At 37.4% G+C, this 14747-nt stretch overlaps 1 protein-coding gene across 1 annotated transcript in view; it reads right to left on the bottom strand.

The window, feature by feature from the left end:
• The window catches only part of CAND1 (cullin associated and neddylation dissociated 1), a 45040-nt gene extending 30934 nt beyond the window's left edge, over positions 1–14106 (bottom strand). The window contains exons 1-2 of the mRNA XM_037136003.2: positions 14024–14106; positions 2407–2550 (exon numbers count right to left, since the gene is read on the bottom strand). Coding sequence (XP_036991898.1) covers positions 2407–2550; positions 14024–14091 — 212 coding nt within the window. The 5' untranslated portion in view covers positions 14092–14106. The remainder of the gene's footprint in view (positions 1–2406; positions 2551–14023) is intronic.
• Between the last annotated feature and the right edge of the window lie 641 nt (positions 14107–14747).

The following is a 14747-nucleotide window of genomic DNA, read 5'->3' as shown; positions in this document are numbered from 1 at the left end:
TTTTCCTTCATGTAAGTTTTGAAAAAGATAAAATTGTAAGTTTCTCTTGTATTATACAATACCATCACTCAATCAAGGTCACCATTGTAACATTTTCTGTTAAACTTATCCCTAGGCATTTTATCTTCCCAATTGCTGTAAAAAATGGATATCTCCCAATTATTTGCTTGGGAGTTATTATTTGCTTATATGAAAGCTACTGGTTTTCCTTCATTATTTTTTATATCCTGTCACCTCACTGAATTCTTATCATTTAAATTTTTCCTGATTTTTCCCACGTTCCTTAATTCTTTTCTGTCTAATTTTTCTCCCTTATCTTAAATGTAGTAGGCACAGAGATACATCTTTGCCTTGTTCCTGACTTTTGTGTGGTAATTTATTGATATTTGAGTCGTGGTATGAATATGCGCGGTTACGAACTTTAATGTTAAAAAGGTACTATCCACTCCACATTATTAAATGTTTTACTTCGAACCAGCGATATATTCTCTGTAGTAAGATAAAGCATCCCTCACCTGTTCTTCCCAGTCATGACACATTAAATATGTGATTCTGGTCTTTGGAAGGTGCTTTCTTCACTCTAATTATCCAAAGCAGCCTAAGTATTGGGTTTTTTTGTTTGTTTAATCAAAATCAAAATAGAATCTTACAGTGACTTATCAACTAACCAGACAATTTTTTCCTTCCTCTGACCTATTAACACGATGAAATAAATGTACTAATACAGCACAAAATACTGAACTGCCCTATATTCTTAGGATGGATGTCGCTTATCATGGCATATTACACTTAAGATATTGTTTAGTTTTATTTTGAACTTTAAATGAAACTGGTCTGTAATTTTCTTTTACAGTGTTATCTTTAGTAAGGATTTATCAGTACTTAGTTTAAATAAAAGACTAGAAGGTTTTCATACTTCATATTCTAGAATAGTACTAGAACTATGCGTACTGGAATTACATATTTCAGTTTCCAAGAGTGTGTGAAACATATCTGGGCCTGAGTTTCTTTAGGATAATCAGTTCTTTGACAATTTTCCGAATTCCCTGATAAGGCTACTTTTTAACTCTCTATTGGGATTTTCTCTCCTCTTGAGTTTCCTCTCCTAATTTATTACTTTTGTTTATTTCCAAATTTTTACTTTCTTGAACATGTCATTTCTCCTCAACCCATTAATTTTAAGTATAAAAGATCATCAAAAGTTCAAAAGGTCAGGTTCCTATGAGTTCAGATTCATACTCATGTGATTAAGACCTACATACCTCCCAACTCTCAATCTGGAACATAAAGACTTTTTCTCATTGTACGTAAAGGCTGATAAATAAATGTCCAGCATATATTTTGAACAAAATTTTGTTTAGTAAACACATGGCAAAATAATTAAAAGATGAAAAATAACAAAGTAAAATTACAAGCTTATTTCTATTATTCTGCAACTCATCATTTTTAAAGACCCAGTTTATTTTAGGCTTGCAAATATCCCAAGTTAAACATGTATCGATACAAAATAAAGTTGTACTGCATGTCTAGGAATTCTTTACTGATCAACTTCTCACTTTTTGTCTGTCCTTACAGAAAGTACGTAAAGGTTTAGCTCAAAACAAATGTAAAACCTTTATAAGAAAATCCAATAAAGAAGTAATGAGGCAATGCTTTATTTAAATTGTATCAAATATAACATCCAAATTGACATAAAATTCCATAATTTAATTTTTATATGAAACTAAACATTATACTTACTAATAACTTACTGCATAAACTGTTAAGGATTTCCAATATTTGGCAAGTATAAATTAAATAGATGTATTAACAAGAGTAAGTCCAACTTTCAAGTTTTCTTGTTAGTTAGTATCCTGCCTAACAAGATGCTCCTAAGGTACCATACACAAACAATTGGAATTCCCACATTCTTTTTTCCTTGAGGCTTCCATCATGCCCCCACAATTTTTAAGGTTCTTTATAACTATTTTATCATTAGTGTTGATTTGTGTTAAGTATGGTTTAACTGCTGCTATTCTCTAAGTCTTAGTATTTTTGTTTTTACTTCCCTTGATCACTGGTTCTTAAATTTCCCCCACAGTGGAATATAGGAATTGACAGAGCCAGGTAGGCCTTTTAAATAAGCTAAAATATCATGTCAAGGAAGTGAGAGAACCACACTTTCTGGAGTTTCCTATATGTATTTCTTAAGAAGTAAAATACATAAAAGGCTACATTTAGTCAATATAGCAAGTATAAAGAAATATATGTACAAAGTAAAAACACTAAACTTTCACCAATCACCTACTCCAGAAAGACACAGTACAAGACTAAGACAACTTACCAGTTATTGCAGTATTTTAAAAATATGGTAGAGGGCGTAGTAAAGAAGTAAAAAAAAACCCTAAAAAACAAAAAATGACTTACCATTTGACAGCTAAATTCTGTACCTCTCCATTTTTATCTTCCAGTAATTTCAAAATCATTTTCACTACTTTCCTTTCACTATCATCATCCAACTTGATGGAGTCTTTCTGCAGTTCTGTCATCAAATCATTTGTAGCCATAAACCTATCGAAAATCAAAATTTGTTAATAATTTAAATAAGATCTTATTACCCAAAATTACGTTCCCCAGATTTGTCTTGATATTTTTTTTAAAAAATATATTTTATTGATTATGCCATTACAGTTGTTCTATTTCCCCCCTTCATTTCCCTCCACCCTGCATACCCCTCCCCCACCATTTCCCCCCTTTAGTTTATGACCACGTGTCTCAAGTTCTTTAGATTCTATATTTCCCATACTATTCTTACCCTCCCCCCTATGTATTTTCTATCTACTGTCTATGCTACTTATTTTCCGTACCTTCCCCCCCTTCTCCTTCTCCCACTCCCCTGTTGCTAACCCTCCATGAGATCTTCATTTCTATGCTTCTGCTCCTGATCCAGCTGTCCTCTTAGTTTGCTTTTGTTTTAGGTGTGGTTCTTAATAACTGTGAGTTTGCTGTCCTTTCACTGTTCATCTTTTTTATCTTCTTTTTCTTAGATAAGTCCCTTTAACATTTCATATAATAAGGGCTTGGAGATGATGAACTCCTTGAATTTGATTTCATCTGAGAAGCACTTTATCTGCCCTTCCATTCTAAATGAAAGCTTTGCTGGATAGAGCAATCTTGGATGTAGGTCTTTGGATTTCATGACTTGGAATACCTCTTTCCAGCCCCTTCTTGCCTATAAGGTCTCTTTTGAGAAATCAGCTGACAGTCTGATGGGAACTCCTTCCTTATCTCTTGCTGCTTCTAGGATTCTCTCCTTCATTTTAATCTTGGCTAATATAATTATGATGTGCCTTGGTGTGTTCCTTCTTGGGTCCAACTTCTTTGGGACTCTCTGAGCTTCCTGGATTTGCTGGAAGTCTATTACCTTTGCCAGATTGGGGAAGTTCTCCTTTATTATTTGTTCAAATCAGTTTTCCACTCATGACTGTTCCTCTTCCTCTTCTGGTACCCCTATAATTCAGATGTTGGAACGTTTAAAGATGTCCTGAAGGTTCCTAAGCCTCTCCTCATTTTTTCAAATTCTTGTTTCTTCATCCTTTTCTGTTTGGTCATTTTTTTCTTCCTTCTGGTCCACTCCTTTGATTTGAGTCCCAGTTTCCTTTCCATCACCATTGGTTTCCTGTGCATTTCCATTCATTTCAATTAGTTTAGCCTTCATATGTTCCTCTAATTTGTGACTAAAATCAACCAGTTCTGTGAGCATCCTGATCACCAGTGTTTTGAACTGTGCATCTGATAGTTTGGCTATTTCTTCATCACTCAGATTTACTTATTGGCTCTGGGGCTCTGAGTTGTTCTTGACCCATGTTTTGATCTGTTTGTGACTGTTACCTATGAGGAGCGGAGCCTTAGGTGTTCACCAGGGCAGGGCCACCCAAGTCGCTGGTTTGTGACACTGTATTTGGGGCAGGTCAGAGAGGGACAATAGTGGTCCCCTGTGCCGCTTTCCGCCGCTGGGGCCTGCGTGGTCCGACTTACTGCTGGCTCCTTCACCAGTTTACAGTTAATCTGCCCTCGAATGTGTAACCACGGTCAGCCCTCAGTGGGTCTGCTGCCTTGCGCTCTCACTGGGTCCACCCGCTACTCCACACCTGGGATCCACCCATGGCTGCTGATGTATCTGGGTCGCGCGCCCGGTGGGTCTGGTGGGTCTTTCCTGCCCGACCCCGCTCTGCCATTGGCTCTGTCCCTCTTACTGGTTTGGCTGAAGGGTTGGTTGTTGTCAGACTTCCATATAGTTTGATTTTCTGTGGTTTGGCTGCGTTTTTGTTGCTAAAACTTGGTTGTTTTTAAACTTGGTTGTGCGAGAAGGTAAAGTGTTTCCACCTACGCCTCCATCTTGGTGGAAGTCAGATTCGTCTTGATTTCATATTTAATGACAGGACCTACAGCGTATCTGATCTTTCACTCTAATTAATTGCATCATTGCACTTAGGGGATGAAAAGCTCCTCTTAACTTTTTCTTTGAATTTTACCTAAGAAGCCCTTAACTATAAACATTACAAATATCTTCTTAAATAATACTGTGTTGGGCTGAGGTCACATATCACAAATTACTAGGAAATTCCCAAAATACAAATTCTCACCTCCATCCAAACTCCCACTACTAGAAATCAACTGTCTTTTCAAAATGACAATGAGGTGATTCTAGAAAGTTGTTCCATGTGACATTCAAACCCTTCCCCTTAAGAACCACTCACTGCCCAAAGTGATTGTCTCTCTAACCTGGATTTTAAATAAAAGCTTGAACAGAAAATAAAAATAGACTTGCAGACTTTTCTTTGTACCTCACCAGACAATTTGTTGTTTTAAAAATAATTTCTCAGAATATTAGATAGTCACACTGAAATAAAGCCCCTAAATCTATTCAAAGGCCAAATAAAATTTTCCCATCATTCCTGGCTATCCTCTACCTGTCACAATAACCTAACTGAAATAACAATTTATCGTATTTTACACTGTATTATACGTATTTTTTGCCCAAATTTTTGAGGGAAAAATAAGGATGTGCATTATACTGGGCAGTACTAATTCTGTATCTATATAAATGTTTTTAATTCTTTTATTTATGCTTATGTGTTAAAAGTGTAACTCCAGAAAGCAATAATGATATCTGTATGCAAAACAATACCCTGGAATGTGACAATCAGTTTTGTTTCTAAATATAAGTAAATAAAAAGTTGAGTTAAAAATTAAAACAAAGATTTTTTTCCCCTGAAAGTTTGAGCCCAAAACATGGATGTGCATTATACACAGCAAAATAACAGTAATGCCTTTTTCTTTTATTCATTTAGAATGGAAGGACAGATAAAGTGCTTCTCAGATAAGATCAAATTCAAGTAGTTCATCATCACCAAGCCCTTATTATATGAAATGTTAAAGGGACTTGCCTAAGAAAAAGAAGATAATAAAGATGAACAGTGAAAGGACAGCACTCACAGTTATTAAGAACCACACCTAAAACAAAAGCAAACTAAGAGGACGGCTAGAACAGGAGCAGAACCATAGAAATGAAGATCACATGGAGGGTTAGCAACAGGGGAGTAGGAGAAGGAGAAGGGGGGAGAAGGTACGGAAAATAAGTAGCATAGATGGTAGGTAGAAAATAGATAGGGGGGAGGGCAAGAATAGTATGGGAAATATAGAATCTAAAGAACTTGAGACACGTGGTCATAAACTAAAGGGGGAATGGTGGGGGAGGGGGTGTGCAGGGTGGCAGGGAATGAAGGGGGGAAATAGAACAACTGTAATGGCATAATCAATAAAATATATTTTTTAAAAATTAAAACAAAGATTTTTTCCCTGAAAGTTTGAGCCCAAAACATGTGCATCGTACACAGCAAAGTAACAGTAATGCCTTTTTCTTTTATTTGAACGAGGTCCAGTTTGAGCAAAAATTCAATATTTTATGTTACGTGCAGTAATGTCAACATCCGTGTTTAAATCAACTTAAAATACAACTATTAGGGCTGAAATGATAAACAGCTATACAGACAGTCTGGCAATGTAGGCCATAAAGTATGTGGCAAGGATTTGGCAAATAACTTATTAACAACTTGTTACTTATAGGCATATTTTAAGAATTCCGGTGTTTAGTGTATTCATTTAATACCAATTTCACAGAAGTTTTAAACTACACGCAAACAAAATTCTCACCAAACTTTGTAAAACTGCTTATAAAGAAACTTACGTTCAAATTGGGATAATACAAGGTAAATTAAGCATGTACTTTTTAAAAATGACATCGTTCTCCCCATTTTACGTAACAAAAGTAAATTAAAACCACACAATATTCTGGAAAGTAAAATAAAACTAAGTTAGTGCATGAATGTAGGCACTTCTACACATAAAACATTAAACCATTTTACTTAGAAAAATTCAATAACCACAGTAGTTAGCATCTCTAAGAATCCCTAAAATGCTAATCATCTCGTAAAGAAAAACAAAAATTTCAGTAAAAAGGCAGATAATCCCAATGTAAAAAATTATTGTTTTATGATTCTACAGTACTAGCACACAGATTCATTCACTCACTCACTGACTATTATGATCACATGCCTACAGGCAAAGAATAGACAAAAGATAAACTTTGGTTCCTGACCTCAGAGAACTTATTTTCTAGTAAGTCTACTGATTTTCAAAAATCAATTAATGGTTAAAAAATTTTTTTAATTAAAATGAGCACCAGCAAGATTAGCAATCCAGGAAAACTAGACTGATATAGCATTAGGGGAGAGGGGTTTAAGGGGACTAAATAGTAATGTAAAAAAATACAATAAACATTTAAAAAATTAAATTGTTACTTTTTAAGGATCCTAAAAACCAGAAAGTCTGAGAATTTCCTCCTTCTGTTATTTTAATATAAAAAATTGCACTATAAATCTTCTTATGAGGAAATTGATCATTTTGAAAGCTGTCCATGGCAGATTCAAAAAACTGGTAAACTATCTCTTGAGCATTTACTCTTTAGATATGGTGCGTAATGGCTGAGATGATAAACACAGACTTAGTCCCTTTCTTTTAACTTTTTCATCTACTATGGCAGACAAATGGACAAACCTCAATCTTACAAATTTTTAAAAACAATACTCAAGGGTATTTGGCAATGATCACACCAAAGAACTGATGCTTAGCTTGGGTCTCAAGGGATTAATAGGGGTTTGAACTGGGAAAGCTGGTTTGAAATTTTTAATTGTTTATTTTTGTGTGAGTGGTGATGGTGAGGGTTCCAGTACCTCAGAGTAAGACTGAGGAGCAGTTCAGTGGCAAGTCAATCTGATAACCAAGAAGGAGGCGTGGGTACACTGAACAGAGACGATTCACGTCTCAGGTGGGACAGAATGGGATGGCAGGAGAGTTCAACACAGTGCTCAATTTAAAACTTATTAACTACTTATTTCTGAAATTTTCCATTTAATACTTTCGGACCATAGTTGACTATGGGTAAGTGAAAGTACAGAAAGTGAAACCACGGATAAAGAGGCACCACTGTATCTTCCCCGCAGTCTACTTAGTGCCACACTTTATATACATCTGTGTTTTTTTGTGGTAATTTTGCTATTTAAAATGACCCCTAGGTGCAGTGCAAATGTGCTGTCTAGTGTTCCTAAGTACAAGAAAACTGTGATGTGTCTTCCAAAAAACAAACAAAAAAACACGTGTCAGATAATATTTTTTCAGCATGAGTTACACTGCTATTGGCCTTCAGTCCAAAGTTAATGAATAAACATATTATTAGATAGGCAGTTTTAAAACATAAAAACACAGAAAATAAATTTACAAACTGAGTAACTGATGAAAACTCTACAACTTGCCCATAGGAACCTAACCCTAATGGTTTAGCATCACTAACTTGATTTTCTTGGCAACTTTGAGAATCAACTCAGAGATTTACAATGTAAAATTAATAGGTCTTTGAAATCCATTAGATACGGGAATGGTAAGAGATGAGTTAGGAAACGGACAAAGAAGTAGGAGGAAAACCATAGGACTCAGACGTTAGAGATGAGTATGTATCCTGTCCAGTCTTAATGTTATTGAACAACCACTCTGACATCAGATGGTCCAACCACTATCTTACAAAAGGAGAAAAGATTAATAAGCCATGTTCCACTACAAAGCACATTGAATGGCCACTCCTCTGACTTTAAACAACATACCAGCAACAGTAAAGATCTGAACATCATGAATTAATGTCCTACAGCCCAATTCATCTGCCTTTGGCCAAAAGTGAACACAGAGAAAGAAAAAAAACAGCAGTCCCTGAAGTCCAGGAACTGATCTGAAGCTCATAGCTAAACCAAAATATTATTCCAAACTGATCTGATGTTTACAACTAAAGCATATTGTTTCCTAGACATAAACAACCACACAGAACAACCGTATCAGCCAAGTTCACTTAACAACATAAAATACCGAACTTCCTCTCTCTCTGAGTGACTGTTACTTCCTTTACCACTTTCAGACTCCCTCTACAATTACCCTATCTGTAACATTAAGATGTCAAATGATAGAATTTCCCCATTTCAGACAATATCCAAATCACCATTTCCTTAGACTTTTCCCCAAATTACCCAAATAAAAAGGTCCCAACCCTCTTGCTGAGACACCTCATATCATGTGTTCTACCTCACTGTAATAGCAGTGAACCCAAGCTGGGTCAGGAATACCTTATAAGAAAATTTCAAGAAGGAAAAAGTGGTAAAGCTACTTATGTATCAAATAGACAAACACCCACTAAATTAGTTACATTTAAGTTAAGATTGTTAGGGATTTGGGGGAGAGTAATTTCAGTGAGTTTAGGAGGGTAACAGCTAAGAAGTTTGAAGTTTCTTGTAGTCAGTGGAAATTAGTGGGGAAAGCAAGGATCAACGGTGACACTGAGGAAGAAAATTCTAATGGAAGAGTTACCAACAGACTGGATTACAAAGAGGCCTGAGATGGTGAGACTAATTTGAGAAATACTTATGGGACCAAAGAAGAGAAGAAAAGTAAGTAAAAGGGTGACATCAAGGTATTCCAACTGGGCTTTCTGGTGGATGGTACTGTAACAAGATAAAATAAGAATTAAAAAAGGTTTAATTCTTAAGGTGGAAGAAGGGGAACGTAAGATACTAACTTTCAGAATCCTATAGGAGTCCCAAGTAGATATAACTTAGAGACAGTGCCACTCGTTCATTAGTTGAACATATATTTTGGGTTACTATTATTAGGAACTGTGCCAGACTCTGCAAATACAGTTATGAACAAGACAGTTATAGTGTATAACTTACACACCTGGCTTATTCTACAGGACTGAAATTTCCTTAAGGGGAAAACTCATTCACCTTTAGTAAATCCTATGCAGAGAAGCATAAATAATGGTAGAAATAAATATACTATTCTGCACAATGAGTAACTCTCACCACCTTCCCCTCATAAACACATTTTACCTTTGTTTCTAAATGATATGGGCCAACTACATCACCCAGTGAATGACTTATCTTTTAAAGATCTTATGCATAAACCATGGCTATCTCACTTTTTCTCATTTATTCCCTTAGAGTTATAAAATTAACTTGGGACAGTCTTACTATTGTTCATGTACACAAAACTAATTTTTAGTCATCTTTCTCCTTTCCAGTTCCTCATGAGGTCCCTTTCTCCTCTTTTTCAGTGGTGAACTGTATCATTAACAATAATCAGTGTTGCCAGTATACCTGAATCAAGAGAAATCACTTAAATGAAACTAAGGAACTTACTTTCATCAACCTGCAAAGTACTTTAAAATGTCCAAAAATTACCTTCTTCATCTCTACAAATCTACTTCTTTTGAGTAAACCTAGTTTTTTCCAAGCACAAGCGGACCGGATAACTTCACTTGGTATTTACTGCTACATTAGTGTAAACGCCCCCACAGTGCTTTCAGCTATGTTATAGGACCTCTAATGTCCCTTCCGGCTCTGAAAACACACTATTCCCTTTAACAGGACTGAGGTTTTTATTAGCATTTTAAGCAGCTTTGAAGAGAAAATGACTTCCAATATCCAAAATATATAAGCTGGGTAACACAAACCAGTATCAAACAAGGAAATCCTATAAGCAGTGAATTATTTTAGTCTGTATCAAATGATATTTAAAAAAATAGATTGGTAGATTTTACACTGGCTTATGGGAGAAACTTCCCAAATCCTTACATGCTTTTTTTTCTTAACTCTGGAACTAAAATCCAATTCAACTAAAATCCAAAACAAGCATCTATTGAGATCCCATATGTTCAAGGCACTAAACAGAGTGAAGGATTCAGTTCAGTAAGACAAGGTTCCTACCCTCAAAGAGTTTCCAGAACAATACTCTCACCCAGTTACAATCAGGATTATCTACTCCCTCTCCCCCAATGACATTTTATAGAGTGTGTTATCACATTGCTTCTCTGCCTAAAATTTAAAGAACCTAGTTCAGATACTCCACAGACATTAATCTCCTTGCTTTCATCTTCTCTGCCACTTCAGCGGGACAACTATGTATTGCATAGGTTGCTTATCTTTTTACAGTAGTGTCTTAACCATTCAACAAGCAAGTAGACATTGCTGAGGGCAAGCACTAGATCTTCAATTTTTTTTGTAGTCCCTCTTAGAGAATTAAATGCATCTTCCAGCACAAAATATTCCGTAAATCGAAGGAACTGAAACTAAGATCCTCCTCTTAATGTCCCTAGTCAAAAAACCCTGGAGAAGTAGCACACTGTGGTAGTTAAAGAGTTCATGCCCTGAGGGGATCTGGAAAGCCCAGATCTCCTGTCAGACTGACATTAGACAAGTATTCAATACTTAACATCGCCATTTCAGTTTCCTCAGCTGTACTGGAGATTGGTAGTACCACTTAAAATAGGATCAAGTGTTTTAAAGTCCACACTAACCATTAACTATTATGTACAGAGAAATAAAAGAATGGTAATTTTTTCCTCTTTAGCTCTTGATTCCTTGGAATACTTCAGTTGGTGATGAGGTATAAAAAGTAAAAGCAGAACTGTGTTACTGCAACCCACTGAGTCTTCAATTCACGAGTGAAGCATTCACATGATTCACACACACTGACCTTTTCATTCTGGTACCCAGAGAATCACCTATCTGCTGGCACTAAATTTAACAAATTGAATATGTCCCACCTTCAAAGAATACAGAATATAAAACATGGAAGAAAAAGAGCATTCGTTTCCCCCCTCCAATAAATTGAGTCTGTGATTTAAATCCTATCAAACAATTCTTTCAAAATGCTGACTTTTCAAAACTTTGAAACACTCACCCACTTCTTTACCTTCCTTGCATTAATAGACAATGGAGTTATCCAGAGACCTGAAATTTCGAGCCAGTAAGGGACCTTTTGTAATCACCCATGTTTAAGTCTCTCCAGTGAAAATTTAACACCAAATTAAGCAGCTTGCCCAAGATCTCACAGATATTTCACAACAAAAAATCCTACATGACTAGAACCCAGATCTTGAGACTAGTAGATTTTCTGTTTAGAATCTACCATGAGAAGAAGTCTTTTTTCTTACTTTTAGATGTATTTTTTTTCTTCTTCCCTTGGCATTAGGTAGAGAGTGGTTTGCATGTTAGATACTATATGTTAATTAGCTTTGTCCTCAACATCCTTCTGGCACTAGGTATTTTAAAACATGTAGCAGAAAAAAAAAAAACAATATGATATTTATATCAAAATACATAAACAAGTAAATTTCTAATGAGAAATTAGAAAGTATCACTTTAAAATAGAAGACGTGTATTCAAGTAAATGCCTGTACTAAAAATATACAGAAAAATCTTCAAAATACTTGACTTCAAATGCTCACTATTTTAATTAATCTCTAAATGTCTGTAATTTCACATACACAGTGCTTTAGTTCCGAAGACTTGTCTGTTAACTAGATGGCTTGGGCATACCACAAGTCTTTGAAATAGAGTAAATAAAAATTCTCAATGATGCCAAGTTACTGGGAAGTCACCTATTGTTCCTAAACGTATCTTCTACCCAAAAGTATCTTCTGTAATACCCACCAACTATTAGAAATATTTCAATGCTATACTTTTAGAATAATCTTCCAAGCAATGTTTTGATTTATTCCAGCCCCAACTTATGATTAAGTCCAACGGCTACAACTTAAACATCACAGCAGCATTTCTTCCATACTCATATAGTTTAAAAAACAAAAACCCAACCACGTGTATATTTTTGCCAAGCTTCAGTCAATAATCACATATCATAAGATTTAATTTCTTTATTCTAAACATATTACCCATGCACAAGTCTAAGTGAACAAAATTATACTATTATATGGAAAGTGCTATCTTTAGACTGAAATTGATCACAATCAAAATGAATTTCAGTATTTTTACAGAATAAGCCAAATTGACTGACAGAAATGGGAAGAGGGGAATCACACCATACACTCTACTAGTTACTCATATGTATGTTTGGTTCAAATGTTTATTTAAACTTCAAAGGCTTGTGCTGGGAGCAAGCAAAGCTTCAAGTACAAGTAAAGAACACTCTAATCCTTTTAAAAAACCACCTGAAACTTTTATTTTCCCCAATAATTTTGGCCCTAGAACTACACAAATCTAAAATACTAAAATACCCAAAACAGACATGTCCCTTCCAGAAAGTCACAACACTAAAATCCTTAGTACCAACGAAGTTTCAAATGCAATACTAAAAAATTCCCCAGGTAGCAAACTTGGTAAAAATTACTTGTCTTTGAAGTCACAAAACTTAGACTATTTCATTGGCCATTTTAATATGCCAATACATCACTTTAAGTAGGAACATTTTTCCTACTCTACATTTTTTACAGTTCTTGCTTCACAAATCAGAAAATTTCTTACTGGTAGGAAAGGTCTGGACAAGTTCTCAGGTGTTAAATCGTACAGTTCACAAAGTAATTAAATAAAAAGCTTTTCAGCCACAATCTTAATAGAAGACTGTGTGTTCTTTCTTTCAAAATGCACATAAAAATACAACCACTAAGATCGAGAGCTTGAGATAGGAGGCGGGAAGAAAAAAATGTAAGTAATCGTGGTGCAAAACAAAAAAAGAGAGAGAGAAACTAAGAAAATCCGTGAAAATAGAACAGTCTTCAATATGCATGTTACCAAGGTTTGGAACCGACAATATAAGTCCCCAGGAATAAAAGTGTACATATTTACCATCCCCATATTACAAAAAAAAACTCCTTCCGATAAGATCCATTTGCTTGGTTTACTTTTCTGTTTAAGGTTCAGCAAATTCAGCTTTCTGACAGTAAATTTTGGATGTAAAAATATAAAACTGAAACCCCGAGTTCCTACTTGGGTTTTTACCTGACAAGGGAAAAGGACAGAGATGCTGGCGGGAAAACCCTACGAGTCAAGTTTCCTCCATCCTGGCTGCCCTCCCCCTTCTTCGCCCTTACACGAATGAAATAACCCTAAGAAAAAGTTTATAATCTAATCCGAGAAGAGCTCAAAAAAAGCAAATCGTTCATGATGAATGCACCTAGGTGCCCTCACAACTGTGGGAAAGGAGGAGAAGGCTAGGTCCCCGAGTGGGCAGCCACTCGGCCAGAGAGCAGGGCGGCCTAGCGCCCCCGGCGGGTAGGCCTGGCCTCGCGATCTCCAAGACTACAGCAACTCCTTCCCCAAAACGGTGGGTGATTTCGCCCGTTTTCCCTACCCGGGACTAAAAATTACGTCGGGGAGTAGGAGGAAAGGTAGCAGAGAATGCGGTGGGGATGCAGAAGGAGCCTAGGACCTCCAACGGGCAACAACCTAGAGAAAGGAACGGGGCAAGGAGTTACACGGTGGGAGAGGAAAGGGGACTGCCGAGATCTGGGATCGCACTGGTGGGCTGGGGACTTCGGGAAGCGGAGGAACCGGCTACGGCCGAAGGGGTGGGGCAAGGCCTGTGTGAGAGCCAGGGCCGCGGACAAGGGACCCGAGGTGGGTTTAGATTCGGATTTCGGCCTTACCTGAAGTCCTTGTCACTGGATGTCATTTTTTCCAGCAGATTGGAAATGTGGTACGAGGCGCTCGCCATGTTGACGGCCTCGATCCCGCCCGCCGGCGCCGAAGCCGCTGCCCGCTGCCGCTGCTGTTCCTCTCACTCGCGACGGTGCCGCTTCCAGGGTCGCAGCACGACGCCGACTACAGAGGCGCCTCGACGGGTTGCCCCCTCCCCGACGAAGCGTGGGCCTGGCTCGGGGAAAGCAGAGGCTACGAGGCCTAACGACGGCGGTGCTCGCCGGAGAACGAGCTCATGGGAAGCAAGGAGTATAGCAGGGCCTCTCCCAGGAGCCAGACACTTCCAGTGCAGCTCGTCTTGCTCCCACTCCCTCCGCACTCTCTCCCTAGGAATAGAGGCCAAAACCCGCCTCCTTCGCTCCAGGGGAGGAGGCAGTATACGCGGGACGCCAAGAAAAGCTGAGGTCAGAGTTCACGGAGGTCTCCAGCGCACGCCGTAGAGACGCTACTTAAAAGGTAATCCTGTTGGCTGAGGCTTGTGTCAGTCTTCACTTGGACCGCCTTTCAGGAGGAAAGACCACGACCGAAAAGGGCTCTTCTCGCGAGACTCAAAAGCGACGGTTAAAGCGTGGGGGAGCGAGTGGGCAACGGTGCCCAACCTAGAAATAATTTGGTACTTTTTTTCTGTATGATAGAGACATCATTTACAGCTTTTAAGGAGTATAAGGACGG

Source organism: Artibeus jamaicensis, unplaced genomic scaffold, assembly GCF_021234435.1.
Source record: "Artibeus jamaicensis isolate MK-2021 breed Jamaican fruit bat unplaced genomic scaffold, CSHL_Jam_final contig_233, whole genome shotgun sequence".
Lineage (NCBI taxonomy): Eukaryota > Metazoa > Chordata > Mammalia > Chiroptera > Phyllostomidae > Artibeus > Artibeus jamaicensis.
This window is presented reverse-complemented; position numbering and strand designations above follow the sequence as displayed.